General features: G+C 66.2%; 2 protein-coding genes across 14 annotated transcripts in view; both read left to right on the top strand.

Annotated features, from left to right (window-relative positions):
• The window catches only part of NF2 (NF2, moesin-ezrin-radixin like (MERLIN) tumor suppressor), a 46,626-nt gene extending 44,702 nt beyond the window's left edge, over positions 1 to 1,924 (top strand). For 4 of the 11 annotated variants that reach the window (XM_065693174.1, XM_065693173.1, XM_065693172.1 and 1 more), the window contains one exon: positions 1,722 to 1,924. In XM_065693174.1, coding sequence (XP_065549246.1) covers positions 1,722 to 1,904 — 183 coding nt within the window. In that variant the 3' untranslated portion in view covers positions 1,905 to 1,924. Of the gene's footprint in view, positions 1 to 909; positions 1,194 to 1,721 lie in introns of those variants that run through there. The other 7 variants (XM_065693176.1, XM_065693175.1, XM_065693181.1 and 4 more) reach the window with 5 other exon arrangements.
• A 4,453-nt stretch (positions 1,925 to 6,377) lies between these two features.
• Positions 6,378 to 13,121, top strand: CABP7 (calcium binding protein 7). 3 transcript variants are annotated; one of them, XM_065692546.1, is made up of 6 exons: positions 6,378 to 6,608; positions 6,764 to 6,880; positions 10,549 to 10,692; positions 11,580 to 11,692; positions 12,071 to 12,224; positions 12,307 to 13,121. In XM_065692546.1, the coding sequence occupies exons 2-6, from the start codon at positions 6,772 to 6,774 to the stop codon at positions 12,432 to 12,434; spliced, it is 648 nt and encodes a 215-aa protein (XP_065548618.1). In that variant the 5' UTR covers positions 6,378 to 6,608; positions 6,764 to 6,771; the 3' UTR covers positions 12,435 to 13,121. The 3 variants fall into 3 exon arrangements, with proteins under 3 accessions (XP_065548618.1, XP_065548617.1, XP_065548615.1); XM_065692545.1 differs by having other exon boundaries at positions 6,378 to 6,639; XM_065692543.1 differs by having other exon boundaries at positions 6,378 to 6,880.
• Positions 13,122 to 13,610: the final 489 nt, after the last annotated feature.

Genomic DNA, 13,610 nt, shown 5'->3' with positions numbered 1-13,610 from the left:
GCGGGGGTTGTTTCTTGGAGAGCTGCCCTGGGCTGGGCTTGCAAGTCCGGCAGAGCCGGGGCTCCAAGGACACGGTCAGGGCTCTCCGGGGGCATGGAGGGGAGCCCAGTGTGGTGCTGAGCTGGGTTGTGGGCACCAGGCAGATGTGGTGACCCCAGTGACAGCGATGGGGTGGGCTGGGTGTGAGCACAGGGCAGGATGGGCTTGGCTGGCCCGGAGGCTGTGGGGAAGCTGTGGGTCTGGAGGCAGGCACGGCTCTGCCTTTGGCTGCAGCTGGTGGAGGCTGTTTCCATAGACCCCAGCCTGGATGGGTTGAAGGGACCTTAAAGCTCATCCAGCTCCAGCCCCTGCCACAGGCAGGGACCCCTTCCACTGGAGCAGCTTGCTCCAAGCCCCTGTGTCCAACCCGGCCTTGAGCACTGCCAGGGATGGGGCAGCCACAGCTTCTCTGGGCACCCTGTGCCGGCGCCTCAACACCCTCACAGGGAAGAGCTTCTGCCTAAGAGCTCAGCTCAGTCTCCCCTCGGGCAGGTTCAAGCCATTCCCCTTGGCCTCCAGCTTTGCAGGCTCCCTGTGCTCGCCATCAGGGCAGGGCAGGAAGGGCTGTGCTGGACCCCAGGGGCACAGTCCCATGCCCAGGAGTGCTGCAGGCTCCCGTGTATCCCACAGCCACATGAATTGTGCTCACTGGGCCGGCAGCCCCGCAGCACACGGGGGGAAGGTGCCGTTGTCCCCTGCGCTTCTCCTTTGGGCCATGCTTGCGGCTGCTGGCGGCTCGGCCTGTGCGACATTCCCGCTTCCGCCTTCCCTGGTGCTTCCAAGGGCAGGGATGGGGGGATAAAGGCAGCGGCTGCCTCCCTGTGTGAGGGGCTCGTCCCGCTGCCCTTCACCCCCTCTGCTCTCTTGCAGCTCACCCTACAGAGCACCAAGTCCCGTGTGGCCTTCTTCGAGGAGCTGTAGGGAGCGAGCCGTGCTCCGCACCGCTGCTGCCACCGGCAGTTCCCTTGGGATCGTGTGCCCCGCTGGGGCTGGGAGCCGGGCATCCCCCCTGGGGCTCACCGACGGACACAGGGCCTGCTGCCCCCGGACTGTGCCATGGCCTCTGCCTTAGCATCCATCCATCCCCCTCTTTTTCCCTTTCTTTCCAGCTTTTCCCTTACTTTTCCAGTGTAGTCCTTTGGCTTGGTCCCACCCCCCCCCAGCTTTCTCCCAGTGCTGGGGCTGGCGCCATGGCCGTGCCCCGCTGCGATGGGGATCCCGTCCCTCCGGCTGCCTTCTCCCGGTGCCTGGAGCTCCATTAGGAACCCAGAGCATGTCCCAGTGGAGTGCTGTAAATCAGGGCTGGCGCAGGCGGAGCGGGGCCGCGCTCCGAGGGGATGCTGCTTCCCCAGGGAGCGGAGGCAGTGGCAGGAGGGGGGTGAAGGTCCCCTCCCTCCTCATCCTCCTCCACCCTGCAAGGGTTTGGCGCGGGAGAGCAGCCGGGGCCAACCACACGGAGCCTCCTTTGTCCTGCAGACTGTGCTGGAGCCGGGGCTGCCTGCCCCTGCCTGCCCCTGCCTGCCCTGCCTGTCCTCACACGGGTGCCTTTGCCCACAGCTCTGCCCTCCCGGCAGCAGCAGAGCGGGGATGCTCTGACCTTTCCTTCGTGGCTCTATCCCAATCCCTGCCCGGGGGACACCTCCCTTCCCACTGGGATTTACCCCACTTCCCTGCTCCCACAGCCTCTCCCGACCTCCGGCTGCAGTGGGATGGCCGGAGGGAATTCTCCTTATTTAAAACCACACCGCCTGGGATGGAATTCCGGCTCGTGGCTGCCGTCCGGATGGCTGCGGCCTGGCACCGGCCGCCTTCCCGTTGCCCTGGATTCGTCCTCAGAAGAAATACCCGTTTTCTCCTGGTTTTAATAAAGATCCAAAGCACTGAAGAGGGGCAGCTGGGACGTGTTCGGTCTGTCCTTTCCTTGGGGAAGGCCTCACGGAGCCCTTCGCTGCCGCAGTTAACTGCAGGGGGAGGCCCCTGGGATCCCTCCAGCAGCTCCCTGTGGAATGGGCCCTGCTCCCGTCTCTCCGGGGTCCTCTCCCCTTGGGGCTCCCCCATCCCTGCTTGTCCTTTTCCTCGCCAGGATCTGGGGGCCGAGCCCCGCGTTTGCCATCCCTGGAGCTGCTTTCAGCCTGCCTGGAATGTGGAGCGCGTCCACGCTGTCCTCCAGGATTGAGCTATGGATGAAAGCCCTTTGGGACCCCACTGATCCCCCCATTCCGTGCCAAACACCCCGCGAACGGGCACGACCCCACTTTGGGGGCTGCTCCCGGCCCCCAGCCCCGCTCCATGGGCTCGGTGGCGGCTGATCCCTGCGCCAGCAGCAGATCAGTGGGAGCGGGGAGGTTTGTGCAGGGGAAGGGCACCTGCACACGGGTGCTTGCAGGGGGGGTGAGGCAGGGAAGTGCACCCGTGTCGGGGGGCACAAGGGTGGGTGCTCAGGGCCGGGTCATGGGTGGTGGTGAGCCCGGGGCAGCTCTGCCTGGGATGCGATGGATGGAGAAGGCATTGGGAGTGGTGGGCAACGGCTCAAGGTCCAGGTGGGGACCGGTGGCGAGCGGTGCCCTCAGCGCTCGGTGCTGGGCTGCTCAGCACCTTTGTCAGTGCCGGGGACACCGGGATCGAGCGCCCACACTGGGAGCGAGGGCTGAGAGTGCAGAGGAGGCCATGGGGATGCTGCGAGGGCTGGAGCAGCTCTGCTCTGGAGCCAGGCTGAGAGAGCTGGGCTGGGGCAGCCTGGACAAGAGAAGGCTCCTGAAGGGAGGACCTGAGAGCAGCTCCAGTGCCTAAAGGGGCTGCAGGAAAGCTGGAGAGGGGCTTGGGACAAGGGCCTGTAGGGACAGGCCAAGGGGAATGGCTTGAACCTGCCCAAGGGGAGACTGAGCTGAGCTCTTAGGCAGAAGCTCTTCCCTGTGAGGGTGCTGAGGCGCTGGCACAGGGTGCCCAGAGAAGCTGTGGCTGCCCCATCCATTTGGGGGATGCTGGGAACAGGCTCACTTCCATTTATCTCATTTCTCCCAAGCAGAGCTCTCCCCTCCTCCCATGAAGGAGCCATTTTCCCCTTTGAGACCCCAAATGAAACGGAGCTCTCAAATCCTTCCCCTTTTCCCTTCCCTCCCCACCTGCTCCGGCCGCTGGAGCCTCCCCCATCACGGGTGTGATTCGCCCCCGAACTCATCCCAGCGCAGGGGTGGCCACGGCTACACCAGATCCCGGCTCCTGGCACCTCCCAGCAGGATCCGGCCCTGGGCTGACCTCTCTGCTCGGTCCGTGCCTCCCTTCCACCCGGGTTCATTTCAGGCCCAGATGGATGCTCCAGTGCCTCCGAGGCCTCAGTGCCCGCGGTGGCTGCCGGGTGACACAGGGGCCACCCCGGCTGCTCCTGTCCCCTCAGCCGCATCCCAAGGGACACTGGTGCTGCCCTGGGGTGCGTTATCCATGGGGTTGTCCTCAGGGATTTGGGGGCACCCAGCCCAGGTTTGCACCATTCCGTCTATGCCGGGTTTCCCCACTCACATCCTTGTCAGCGATCTCCATCCCATCCCCATGCCATCTCCAACCCTATCCCCCCCCATTCCATCCCATCTCCATCCCCATCCACATCTTTGTTGTCATCCTCATCCCTCTTAGTTCCTGAGGGAACTGAAGGTGTTGATGCTGGGATGTGGACCTGGAGATCCTCACAAATGAGACACAAAATGCTGGGCCTGGATCACGCTTCTCCCTCCTCGTTAGTGGGATCCGCGAATTCCAGTGTCACCCGCGAGCATCGGGAATGTGCTGCCATTGTGGAAGGGATGGAGGGATGGTGGGAGAGGTGGCAGTGGCCTGCCCTGGCTGAAATAAAGGGAAATTGTGAGAGGAACAGCAAAGAGAATACCAGGAATCCTGGAGAGGGGCATTGGACACATCCCAGAGGCTGGAAACCAGCAAAGCCCCTGGCAGGGCCTGAAATCGCTGGGGTTTGGGGCCGCCGCTGCCTCCAGCCAGCATCCAGGTCTGAGGAACCCAATCCCGAGCTTCTCTCTTCGAAACAAGTGAGGGCACAAGCAAAGGGGCTGCGGTGGCACCGGGGGAAGGTCCCAGCCTTCATCCCATGAGGAGGAGAGCGGCGCGGCAGGGCGGGATGGGGGTGTCTGCCTCGGCTCAGTTTAAACACAGCGGGGGCTCCGCGTTGGTCCCACAGAGACCCCGATCGCGGCCCCCAGTGCGATTAAGCCGTTGTTTAATTCCCATTTTCCCCCCGTGCCGGTGCCTGCTTTGCCTCCATCCCCCGGGAAGAAGCAGCCGGCGCCGGGATGGAGCGGCTGCATCCCCCCTCCGCGGGGAAGGATGCTCCGGCGGGTCCCGGTGGCAGCGGAGCAGGGCGAGCTCCTGCGGGAGTCGTGGGGCAGAGCCCGGGAGTGCGGCGTTGTTCCTGCCGGGCTGTGCGTGGGGAGGCATTAATGAGCTTCCACCCCGGGGCCTCCGCTGGGCAAAGGGAGAATTAATTGGGAGGCAACTTCGTTAACCCCGGGGGCCGGCCTGAGCCGCCGGGGAAGGAGGAGACTTCCGCTGAGGCTGCTCTGCCCCGGTGGGCACCGCCTCGGGGCTGCGGGCTCAGCCGCGCTATCAGACCCCGGAGCCTCCCCGCGGGGCGCAGGGGGATGAGCCCCAAACCCGAGCCCGGGGGAGGATGGGGCTGGACCGAGCCCCCCCGAGCCCTGCGTGCCCCGGGCGGCGCCGTCCCGCAGGAAGCGTCCCTGGAGCCGCAGCCCCGGGACCGGCTCAGCTCTGGAATCCCGGCGCTTTTCCACCGCCTCCAGGGCCCCCCCGCGGGTTAATGCCAAGGGGCGCGGAGGGGCCATGGGGTCTGCGGAGCGCCGGGGCTGAGCCGCGGCCCGTGCTCCCGCCGGGAATGGGGGAGCTGCCGCTGGAACCCCGCAGCGCTGAGCTGGATGCGGGCAGGGCTGCGGGGCCGGGGCCGGGGCTGGGGGAGGTTCACTGGGGCGGTTGGAGGGGCAGGAAAGCCCCATTCCAATGTTCCTGCGCAGTCCCGCTCCGAGGAGCACACCTGGAGCCCGTCCGGCTCTGCCTCAGTTTCCTGCCTGCTCCCGAGCATCCTCGGTGCCCGATGAGCACCGGGGAGGTTCCAAGCACCCCCCTTTTCTCTTTCCCACCCCTTTACTGCTCCGGGGGCATCGTCCCCTTGCCTCAGCCCCGTCCCTCCCACCGCAGCCCCTCCAAAGGCCGTTTCCATCAGGGAGCGGGGGCTTTGGCAGCTGCAGAGGTGCCAGCCCGGCACGGGGGACACCGCGACAGACCCGTCCCGCCGGGCCAGGGCCTTCGGAGCTACCCAGGGCAGAGGGACCCTGCCAAGCGGGCAGAGGGACTCGGGACTCGGGAGCTCCCCGGTGCTGGCAGCATCCCTGGCTGGGTACCGGAGCGCAGATGGGAGACACAGGGACATGGGTGCCATGGGGAGGATGCACGGGGGGGGGAACGGACACATCTGGGATTAATCAGAGACAAAGCGAGAAACGGGGTGAAAAATATGATCAAGGCTCGAGGGGAAGGGGGGACAATGGGAACAGGGGTAGGGATGGGGGAGGCTTCGCCCCAGGCCCGGCTTCGTGCCTCTTTCCAGCTCGTTTTTGCCCTGGTGCAGGAGCAGCGGGTCCGGCCGCAGGGTCCCTGTCACCGCTCTCAGCCGGGGGACCTTGGGGTGCCACGTGCGGGGACTTCGGGGTGACGATGTCCAAGTGCTGCATGTGGGGCCTCTGGGTGACGGGGGGCAACACCTGGGCCCCTTGGGCTGACAACTGCCCCGTGCCGTGTGCGGGGACCCCAGCGCCCCTCTCCCTGTGCCCCACCGGCACCCCGAGCGCTCAGCGCGGCACCGCGGGGGCAGGATCGGACCCGGGACACCCGCTTTGCCCCCGGGGGGGGGGGGAGGTGCCACCCCCGCCCCTTCCCCCCCCCAGCCCCATTTGCCGGGCGGGACCGTTCAAAACCCGCCCGTTCCTGCCGCTTCCCCCCGGATTCGCCGCCGCTTCCCCGGGGCCGCGGCCGAGGATGCTCCGGCGGCCGGGGCCGGCGGCGGGGGCGCAGCGTGTGCGCGGCGGCGGGGGCTGAGCGGCGGCGGGAGCCCGGCCCCGGCCCTGCCGGGACACTTGGGGGGAGGCAGAGGAGGAGGAGGAGGAGGAGGAGGAGGAGGGGGAGGAAGAGGCCGCTCTCGGCCGCGGCCCCGCCATGCCGGGGCCCGCCGGGGAGCGTGGCCCGGCGGCAGCGGCCCCCCGGGGGCTGTGAGCGGGCCCGGGGCTGGCGGGGGGGGAGGGTACCGGAGCGGCATGGCCAGAGCCGTGCCCCCCCCCGCCGCCGCCGCCGCCGCCGGGATTTAACCGGTGCTTGGATGCTCTCGCCTCCCGCTTCCACTTCGGGCGCGATGTGCTCCGGGCCGCCGCCAGCCCGCTCCGGAGTGGGGTCCCCCCGCGCCCTCACACCCCGGTGAGGGGCTGCGCCCGCAGCCCCGTCCCGACACCGGCCCCGGAGGACGGGGAGCACCCGCTCGCCCTGGCCGCCCCCGGCCGGTGGGTGCCGGGCGAGGGGCAGCGGGGACCGGTAACTTGCTCTTAGCGTTCCGCGGTACCGGCGTGGGGGGGGACCCCCCCGTCCCCGTTCCCCCCGTCCCCCCCCTCACCGCCCCGCGAGCAGATTTGGGTTTAAACTTTGGCTTTTTGGGTAGCCCCGAAGATGCCGTTCCACCCGGTGACGGCGGCTTTGATGTACCGGGGGATCTACACCGTCCCCAACATCCTCTCCGAGCAGCGCCCCGTGGAGATCCCCGAGGACGAGCTGGAGGGTGAGCGGGGCCGGGGGGAAGACCGGGGGGGACCCCACGGTGGTGCGGGGCGTTGGGGTGCGCGGTTCCCCCGCCCAGGCGCCGTGAGGAGGCTGGAGGCGAGCGGGATGCGGATGGATGCGTGGATGCATGGATGCATGGATGGATTCATGGATGGATGGGGAGGAGGAGGAGGGGAGGAAGGGAAGCGTGGGGCAGAGGGAGAGGGTGACGGGGCTGCGGGGGTCCCGGTGCCGCCGTTGTGTCAATATGACACAGCAGGGACCGGCGGTGGCGGCGCGGGGCCGGACCCCCCCGGCGGGTCGGGGCCACCCTCCCGCTGTCATAATATGACAGAGGCTGGCGGCGCGGGGGGGCTGTCACCGTCACCCGTGTCACCCCCTCCCCGGGTCACGGTGCCCCCGGGCTCTGCCCACCCCTGCCCTGAGCGGGGCCGGGCTCAGCCGGAATCGGCTTTTTCCAGCCCAAAAGTTTGCCGGGGCCGCGGGACGGGCGCTACCGGTACCCCCAGGCTCGGAGTGGGGGCGTGGGGGGGGTCCCCGGGAGCCCCGTTCTGCCGGGTGCGGGGGGAGAGGGGCTGCAGCAGCCCCGGACCCACCGGGGAAACTGAGGCACGGGGCGACCGCGGCTCTGCGGGCATCCCCTGGGCACCCCCCGGGGAAACTGAGGCACGGAAGCCGCGGGGCTGAAGGGCTCTGGGCCCAAAGGTGTGCGAGGACACGTGTGTGTGTGCACAGCTCTGCAGGCTGTGAGTGTGCACGGACGTGTCCCCGGGTCACAGCCCCGCTGCAGGGTGCCTGTGTGCCTGTCTCTGTGTGTATACGCACGGGCAGCATCACTGCAGCGTGTGTGAGTGAACGTCACTGCAAGGGCTGTGCGTGTGTGCATGCAGTGCAAGGGGGCTGTGTGTGTGCACATGGGCAAGCACCACTGCAGCGTGTGCGCACACACAAGCACAGCATCACTGCAGGGTGGTTGTGTGCGTACATGTGCATGCACAAGTGCATCGCTGGAAGGTGCTGGGGTGTGTGCACACAAGTACAGCATCACTGCAGGGTGCTTGTGCATGTACCCATGTGTGCACACGCAAGTACAGCATCGCTGCAAGGGGATGTGTGTGCATGCCCAAGTACTGCACTGCAAGGTGATTGTGTGTGTGTGTGTGTGCAAGGACAATGTCACTGCAGTGGGGTTGTGTGTGTGTGTGCAAGTGCAACATCACTGCAATGGGGTTGCGTGTGCGTGTGTGTGCAAGTACAACATCACTGCAATGGGGTTGCGTGTGTGTGTGCAAGTATAACATCACTGCAATGGGGTTGCGTGTGTGTGTGCAAGTGCAACATCACTGCAATGGGGCTCTGTGTGTGTGTGTGCAAGTGCAACATCACTGCAATGGGGCTCTGTGTGTGTGTGTGTGCAAGTACAACATCACTGCAATGGGGCTGTGTGTGCGTGTGTGCACAAGTACAACATCACTGCAATGGGGTTGTGTGTGCGTGTGTGTGCAAGTACAACCTCACTGCAATGGGTGTGTGTGTGCAAGTACAACGCCACTGCAATGGGTGTGTGTGTGCAAGTACAACGCCACTGCAGTGGGGCTGTGTGTGTATGCGCGCACCCAAGTGCAGCATCGCTGCAGGGTGACCCCTGTTTGTGTGTGCACAGCCCCTCTGCAGCGCACACGTGTGTACGTGCGCACCCAGCACACACGTGTGTATGTGCGCACCCAGCACACACGTGTTCGCCCGCACTGGGTGTCGGGCGCTGCACCCAGCCTCGTGCAGCACCGCCGGGTACTGCCGGGCCGCGGGGTGCTCCCAGCGCCCCGGCTGCATCCATGTGCTCAGGGGATCAATGGCAGCAGCGGGAGGCCCAAGGTGACCCCGAGGCGCCCGTGGTCTCCCCGGCGCCTCCTCCGGCCCCGGGGGGCGTTTGTGACCCCCAGGAGCAGGGTGCGCACTGCGGGGGGGGGGGGGAGCACCCTGTTCGGCCACCGCCGGGTCATGTCCTTGCCTTTCCCCAGCGCCCCGGGCTGGGGGACAGGAGCCACCTCCAGGTGGGATGAGCGCCCCTGAAGGGTGAATCTGGGGGGTGCCTGGACCACAGCAGGCTCCTGCGAGCACGGGGGTCCAGAAGCATCCCTTGCTCACAGAGGGATGCTGGCCCTGGGGGAGCTCAGCCACGGGGCTGAGCCACGGGCCAAGCCGCCCCGGAGTCCCCCCAGACCCCTCTGCAGATGTCACCGGCGGGCAGGGACGTTCCCCCGGATCCCCCAGCGTCGGCAGCGCAGCCCCGTGCGCGTTTTCTCCCCCAAAGTTCTCAGCCCTGTTCCAGCCCAAGGCGAAGCCCTCAGCAGCCGGCAGGGACCGGCTCGTCCGCGCTGCCCGGCGCAGCAGCTTTGCTCTCTGGTGAAGGCGCTGATGTCCCGGCCCTGCTCCCTGGTGTTCCCGGTGCAAACCCCCCCTTTGCCACCGGCTGGGCTCAAGCTCCACGTCTTGCGGGGCATCAGAAAGCCGGAAACTGCCCCAAGAAGGAGCAAAGCCCCGAGGGCAGCAGGAGCGGGATGGAGCCGATGGGCACAGCGAGGCTTTGGCCGTGCCTCAGTTTCCCACTGCCCCCAGAGCCCGGGCACCCCGCAGGGATCTTCCGCACACCTCAGGGGTTCATTTTGGGCCAGAAGCCCCAAAGCCTCCCACTTTCTCCCCTCCATCCCTTCTTCCATTCAGCACGGGCTGAATCCCAAAGACCGGGTTGGTGTTTTCCTGGCTGAAGCGCTGGCACCCATCACATAACCTGGGATGGGTGCGAAGTGCCCCGGGGAAGGGGGGTGCTGCACACCCAGCACCCGGGCACAAGGAGGCTCCAGGCTGGGTCCTGCAGCAGCGTTCGGGGGTGCCCCCAGCTCAGGCAGGTCGCAGGAAGGCGGTTTTGGGGCAGGATGCTGGGATTTTGGCTGCCGAGGGCTGGGTGGTGGCAAGGGCAGGGGGGGTGGGTGCTGGAGCAAAGACTCTGGGGGTCCCTTGGTGTCCCCCTGGGGAGATCAGACCCTTCTTGGGGTGGTTTCTGGGGCCACAATGTGTGTGTGTGTGTATGTGTACGTGTGTGAATGTGTGTATGTGTATGTGTGTGTGTGTGTACATGTGTGTGTATGTGTATGTGTGTGTGTGTATGTGTTTGTATGTGAATGTGTGTATGTGCATGTGTACGTGTGTGTGTATGTGTGTGTGTGTGCGTACATGTGTGTGTATGTGTACGTGTGTGTGTGTGTACGTGTGTGTGTGTATGTGTTTGTATGTGAATGTGTGTATGTGCATGTGTACGTGCGTGTGTATGTGTGTGTGTGTGCGTACATGTGCGTGTATGTGTATGTGTGTGCGTGTGTGTGTGCGCGTGTGTGCAGAGGTACCCTCGCTGCCTCGCACACCCCTCCTGGTACCAGCGCATCCATCACCCCCTGACACCCATCACACCGCAGAGCGTTGCTTGCGGGGGGACTCTGGTCCCTGCGGGGGTTGCAGCCCCTCCGGCTGTGCCTCAGTTTCCCCTCTGCAATGGGGACCCCACTGCAGCCGCAGGGATGGGTGGTTTGGGACCACCAGCCCTGCCCATGGGGGTCTGTGGGGCCGGGGTGATGGGGGCGGCCGGACCCAGCCCTGCTCCCTCCGCAGAGATCCGTGAAGCCTTCAAGGTGTTCGACCGGGATGGCAACGGCTTCATCTCCAAGCAGGAGCTGGGCACGGCCATGCGCTCCCTGGGGTACATGCCCAACGAGGTGGAGCTGGAGGTCATCATCCAGCGCCTCGACATGGACGGTAGGACCCTGGGATGGGGACGGGGATGGGACCCCCCAATCCCCCTTGGTGAAACTCCCCATTTGCCCCACTTCCACCCCACTGGCTGGCAGCGGCTGGACCAGACCCTGTGGGATTCAGGAGGACCCGAATCCATCGGCATCATCACCGCTGCAGCTTCGCTTAGGCTTTAACCATCCTGGAGCGGGAGCAGCACCGCTCCCAGCTCCATACCCCTGCCGGGACCGGGCTGCTGGGGCTGGATCCTGCACCCGGGGCTGGATCCTTCGGCTTAGGTTGGATGCTGCGCCCCGGCCGTGCCCTCAGCACGGGCTGACCGTGCTCCTGCAGCGCTCGCTGCCACCATCGGCCTCTCCGCGTCGCTCCCGGCTCATTGAGACCTTAAAGAGCGCTTTAATTTATTGGCTTCCTCCCCCCCCCATTTAAAAGCCTTTCCGGCAGCGCTGCCAAGCTGCTGCTCCCGTCATTACTCATCGTTAGTGCTGCTCCGGCAGCCCCGACACCCGCAGCCTCCGCAGCGCAGGACACAGCACCCGGGCCCTTCCCACCCCGCCGGGGTCGCGGCCACCACGGGGGTGGCAATGAGGCCCCCGCTGGTGCTGGGGTCCCTGGTTGGTTTTGGGGGTCCCCAGCCAGCGCTGCGGGTCTGCAGTCCAGCACTGCGGTCTGCCCACGGCATCAGGGTCCTGGCTGGAAGGGGGGACCCCAGCTCAGCGCTGGGCACCCTGGCCGATGCTGGGGGACCCCAAACCTTGCGGAAGGGCCCCTTGTTGGGGGCTCCTGACCAGCCACGGTCCTGGGTGCCGGCCGGTCTGGCTGCACAGCAGCATCCGAGCACCCCCAGGCAGGGTCCCCCCGGGCTCATCCCGTGCCCCCCGCGCCCGCAGGTGACGGGCAGGTGGACTTCGAGGAGTTCGTGACGCTGCTGGGGCCCAAGCTGTCCACGTCCGGCATCCCCGAGAAGTTCCACGGCACCGACTTCGACACCGTGTTCTGGAAGGTGGGGACCCCCGGCGGGAGCAGCGCGGGGCTCGGTGGGTCAGAGCTGGGGTCGAGGCTGGAACCGGGGTTAAAAAGGTGAAGGTTTGGGTCAGGGTCAGACTTGGGTTAAGGGCTGGGGTCAGGGTCATGTTTGGGATCAGGGTCGGCTCAGGTTTAGGGTGAGGGCGAGGGCCAGGCTCAGTCCCGGGCTCTGCGTCAGGGTCAGTGGAAGCTTTCGGGATCAGGCTCCACCAGCCTGAAGCTTTTCCGTCCCTGCCACCCTCGGGGCTGCGGATGCTGCGAGCACCCCCCTGCCGTGCATGGGGCACCCATCCAAGGCGCAGCACCCAAGGGTGCCGCAGCCCTGCCCTGGGGTGAGCCCCTGGCCCCCCCGCAGTGCGACATGCAGAAGCTGACGGTGGACGAGCTGAAGCGGCTCCTGTACGAGACCTTCTGCGAGCACCTCTCCATGAAGGACATCGAGAACATCATCATGACGGAGGAGGAGAGCCACATGGGCACGGCCGAGGAGTGCCCGGTCGACGTGGAGAGTGAGTGCCCGCGGTACCAAACACCCCCCGGGCCCCGGTACCATGGGGGGGTGCTGGGGTAACCCCTGCTCTCCCCTCCCAGCCTGCTCCAGCCAGCAGATCCGCCAGACCTGCGTGCGCAAGAGCCTCATCTGCGCCTTCGCCATCGCCTTCATCATCAGCGTGATGCTCATCGCCGCCAACCAGGTGCTGCGCAGCGGCATGAAGTAACGGGAGCCTCACCTCTGGAGCTCAATCCCTATGGAATCAGACGTGACCCCCCCCTCCCGGATGGGGGCAAGGCCGAGGGGGAAGCCCCTCACAGGGACCCTGGGGCGATGCGATCGCATGGCTGCCGAACATGGAACCTTGGTACAGACACAAACCCACACACACAGACCCCAACCAAGCATGTACCGTGCATGGAGCCCCGTGTGCTGCCCCCTCCCCGGGCGGAGGATCCCGTCGGATGCACCGATGCTGTCGTCTGTAGCTCTATATTTATGATCAAAACCAAAACCGTCCCCTAAGCAATACTCGCGCCTCAGATGGTCCCCAGGGATGGGAGCGTTTGCATGGACTTTGGCTGCCAAGGGCTGGAATTCCCACCCCGTCCCCTGTCCCGGCCCGGTGCCGTGCCTCAGTTTCCCCACCCGCCAGACTGGGGGGACTCCGGTGACCTCCTGCTTGATGCACTTTAGGCCGAATTCCCTCGGGAAGAGCCAGAGCGACCCTGAGGCCGGGAGCCCGCAATGGCCAGGGTCACCCACCCTGCACCCCCAGGGCCCTCCCCAGCCTGTATGTAGCACCCCTGGGCACGGGCCTGGCTGGGATCTGGGGCTGTTCCTCCTGTCTGGGGTTGTTTTTTGGGGGGGTTTCGGTTTCTTTCTTTCTTCCTGGTTTCGGATCCGAAATAAACGTGGGATTTCTGAAGCGCTCTGGGCTGCTGCGGCTCCTGGCGATGCGATGGGGCAGGGCGATGGGTGCTGGCACTGGGAGGGCACCCATGGGTGCTGCTGAGCTGGGAGGTGGCAATGGGAGGGGGGGGTCCGGGGCCCTCCAGCAGCCCCAAGCCTGGGCTCCTTCCTGGCTGCTCCCGTGTCCGCCATCCCTGTCCGGATGTGGGTCCTGCTGTGGGTCGCTGGGAGCTCTGAGTGGATTTATCCCCCGCTCCTCACCTCCATGCCCTGTTATTCCATGTCTGCAGTCGAGGAATGGTTTAAGGCGTTCCCCTTACAAAGGGCCTCCACGGGGAGCGTTTTCACCCAGATTAATGGCAGATCCGGGGGGAGCAGGATCCAGCCTGTGGCTGGAGGCTCCAGGGTGTCGGGATGGGGGGGAGCACCCCGTGACTCCTGGGGGGGCTCTGGTCCTGTGCTGGTGCAAAGCCCACGGCAATGGAGCTGT

The sequence above is a fragment of the Lathamus discolor genome, chromosome 12 (assembly GCF_037157495.1).
Source record: "Lathamus discolor isolate bLatDis1 chromosome 12, bLatDis1.hap1, whole genome shotgun sequence".
NCBI lineage: Eukaryota > Metazoa > Chordata > Aves > Psittaciformes > Psittacidae > Lathamus > Lathamus discolor.
Note: the sequence above shows the minus strand (reverse complement) of the source record. Positions and strands in the feature narration are given on the sequence as shown.

What these genes read in the sequence shown, in the direction of transcription:
- CABP7 (XM_065692546.1), top strand. Translation starts at nt 6,772, where the DNA reads ATGCCGTTCCACCCGGTGACGGCGGCTTTGATGTACCGGGGGATCTAC. An exon ending in CCCCGAGGACGAGCTGGAGG is followed by an intron (nt 6,881 to 10,548) that starts GTGAGCGGGGCC and finishes CTCCCTCCGCAG; the next exon opens with AGATCCGTGAAGCCTTCAAG. An exon ending in TCGACACCGTGTTCTGGAAG is followed by an intron (nt 11,693 to 12,070) that starts GTGGGGACCCCC and finishes GCCCCCCCGCAG; the next exon opens with TGCGACATGCAGAAGCTGAC.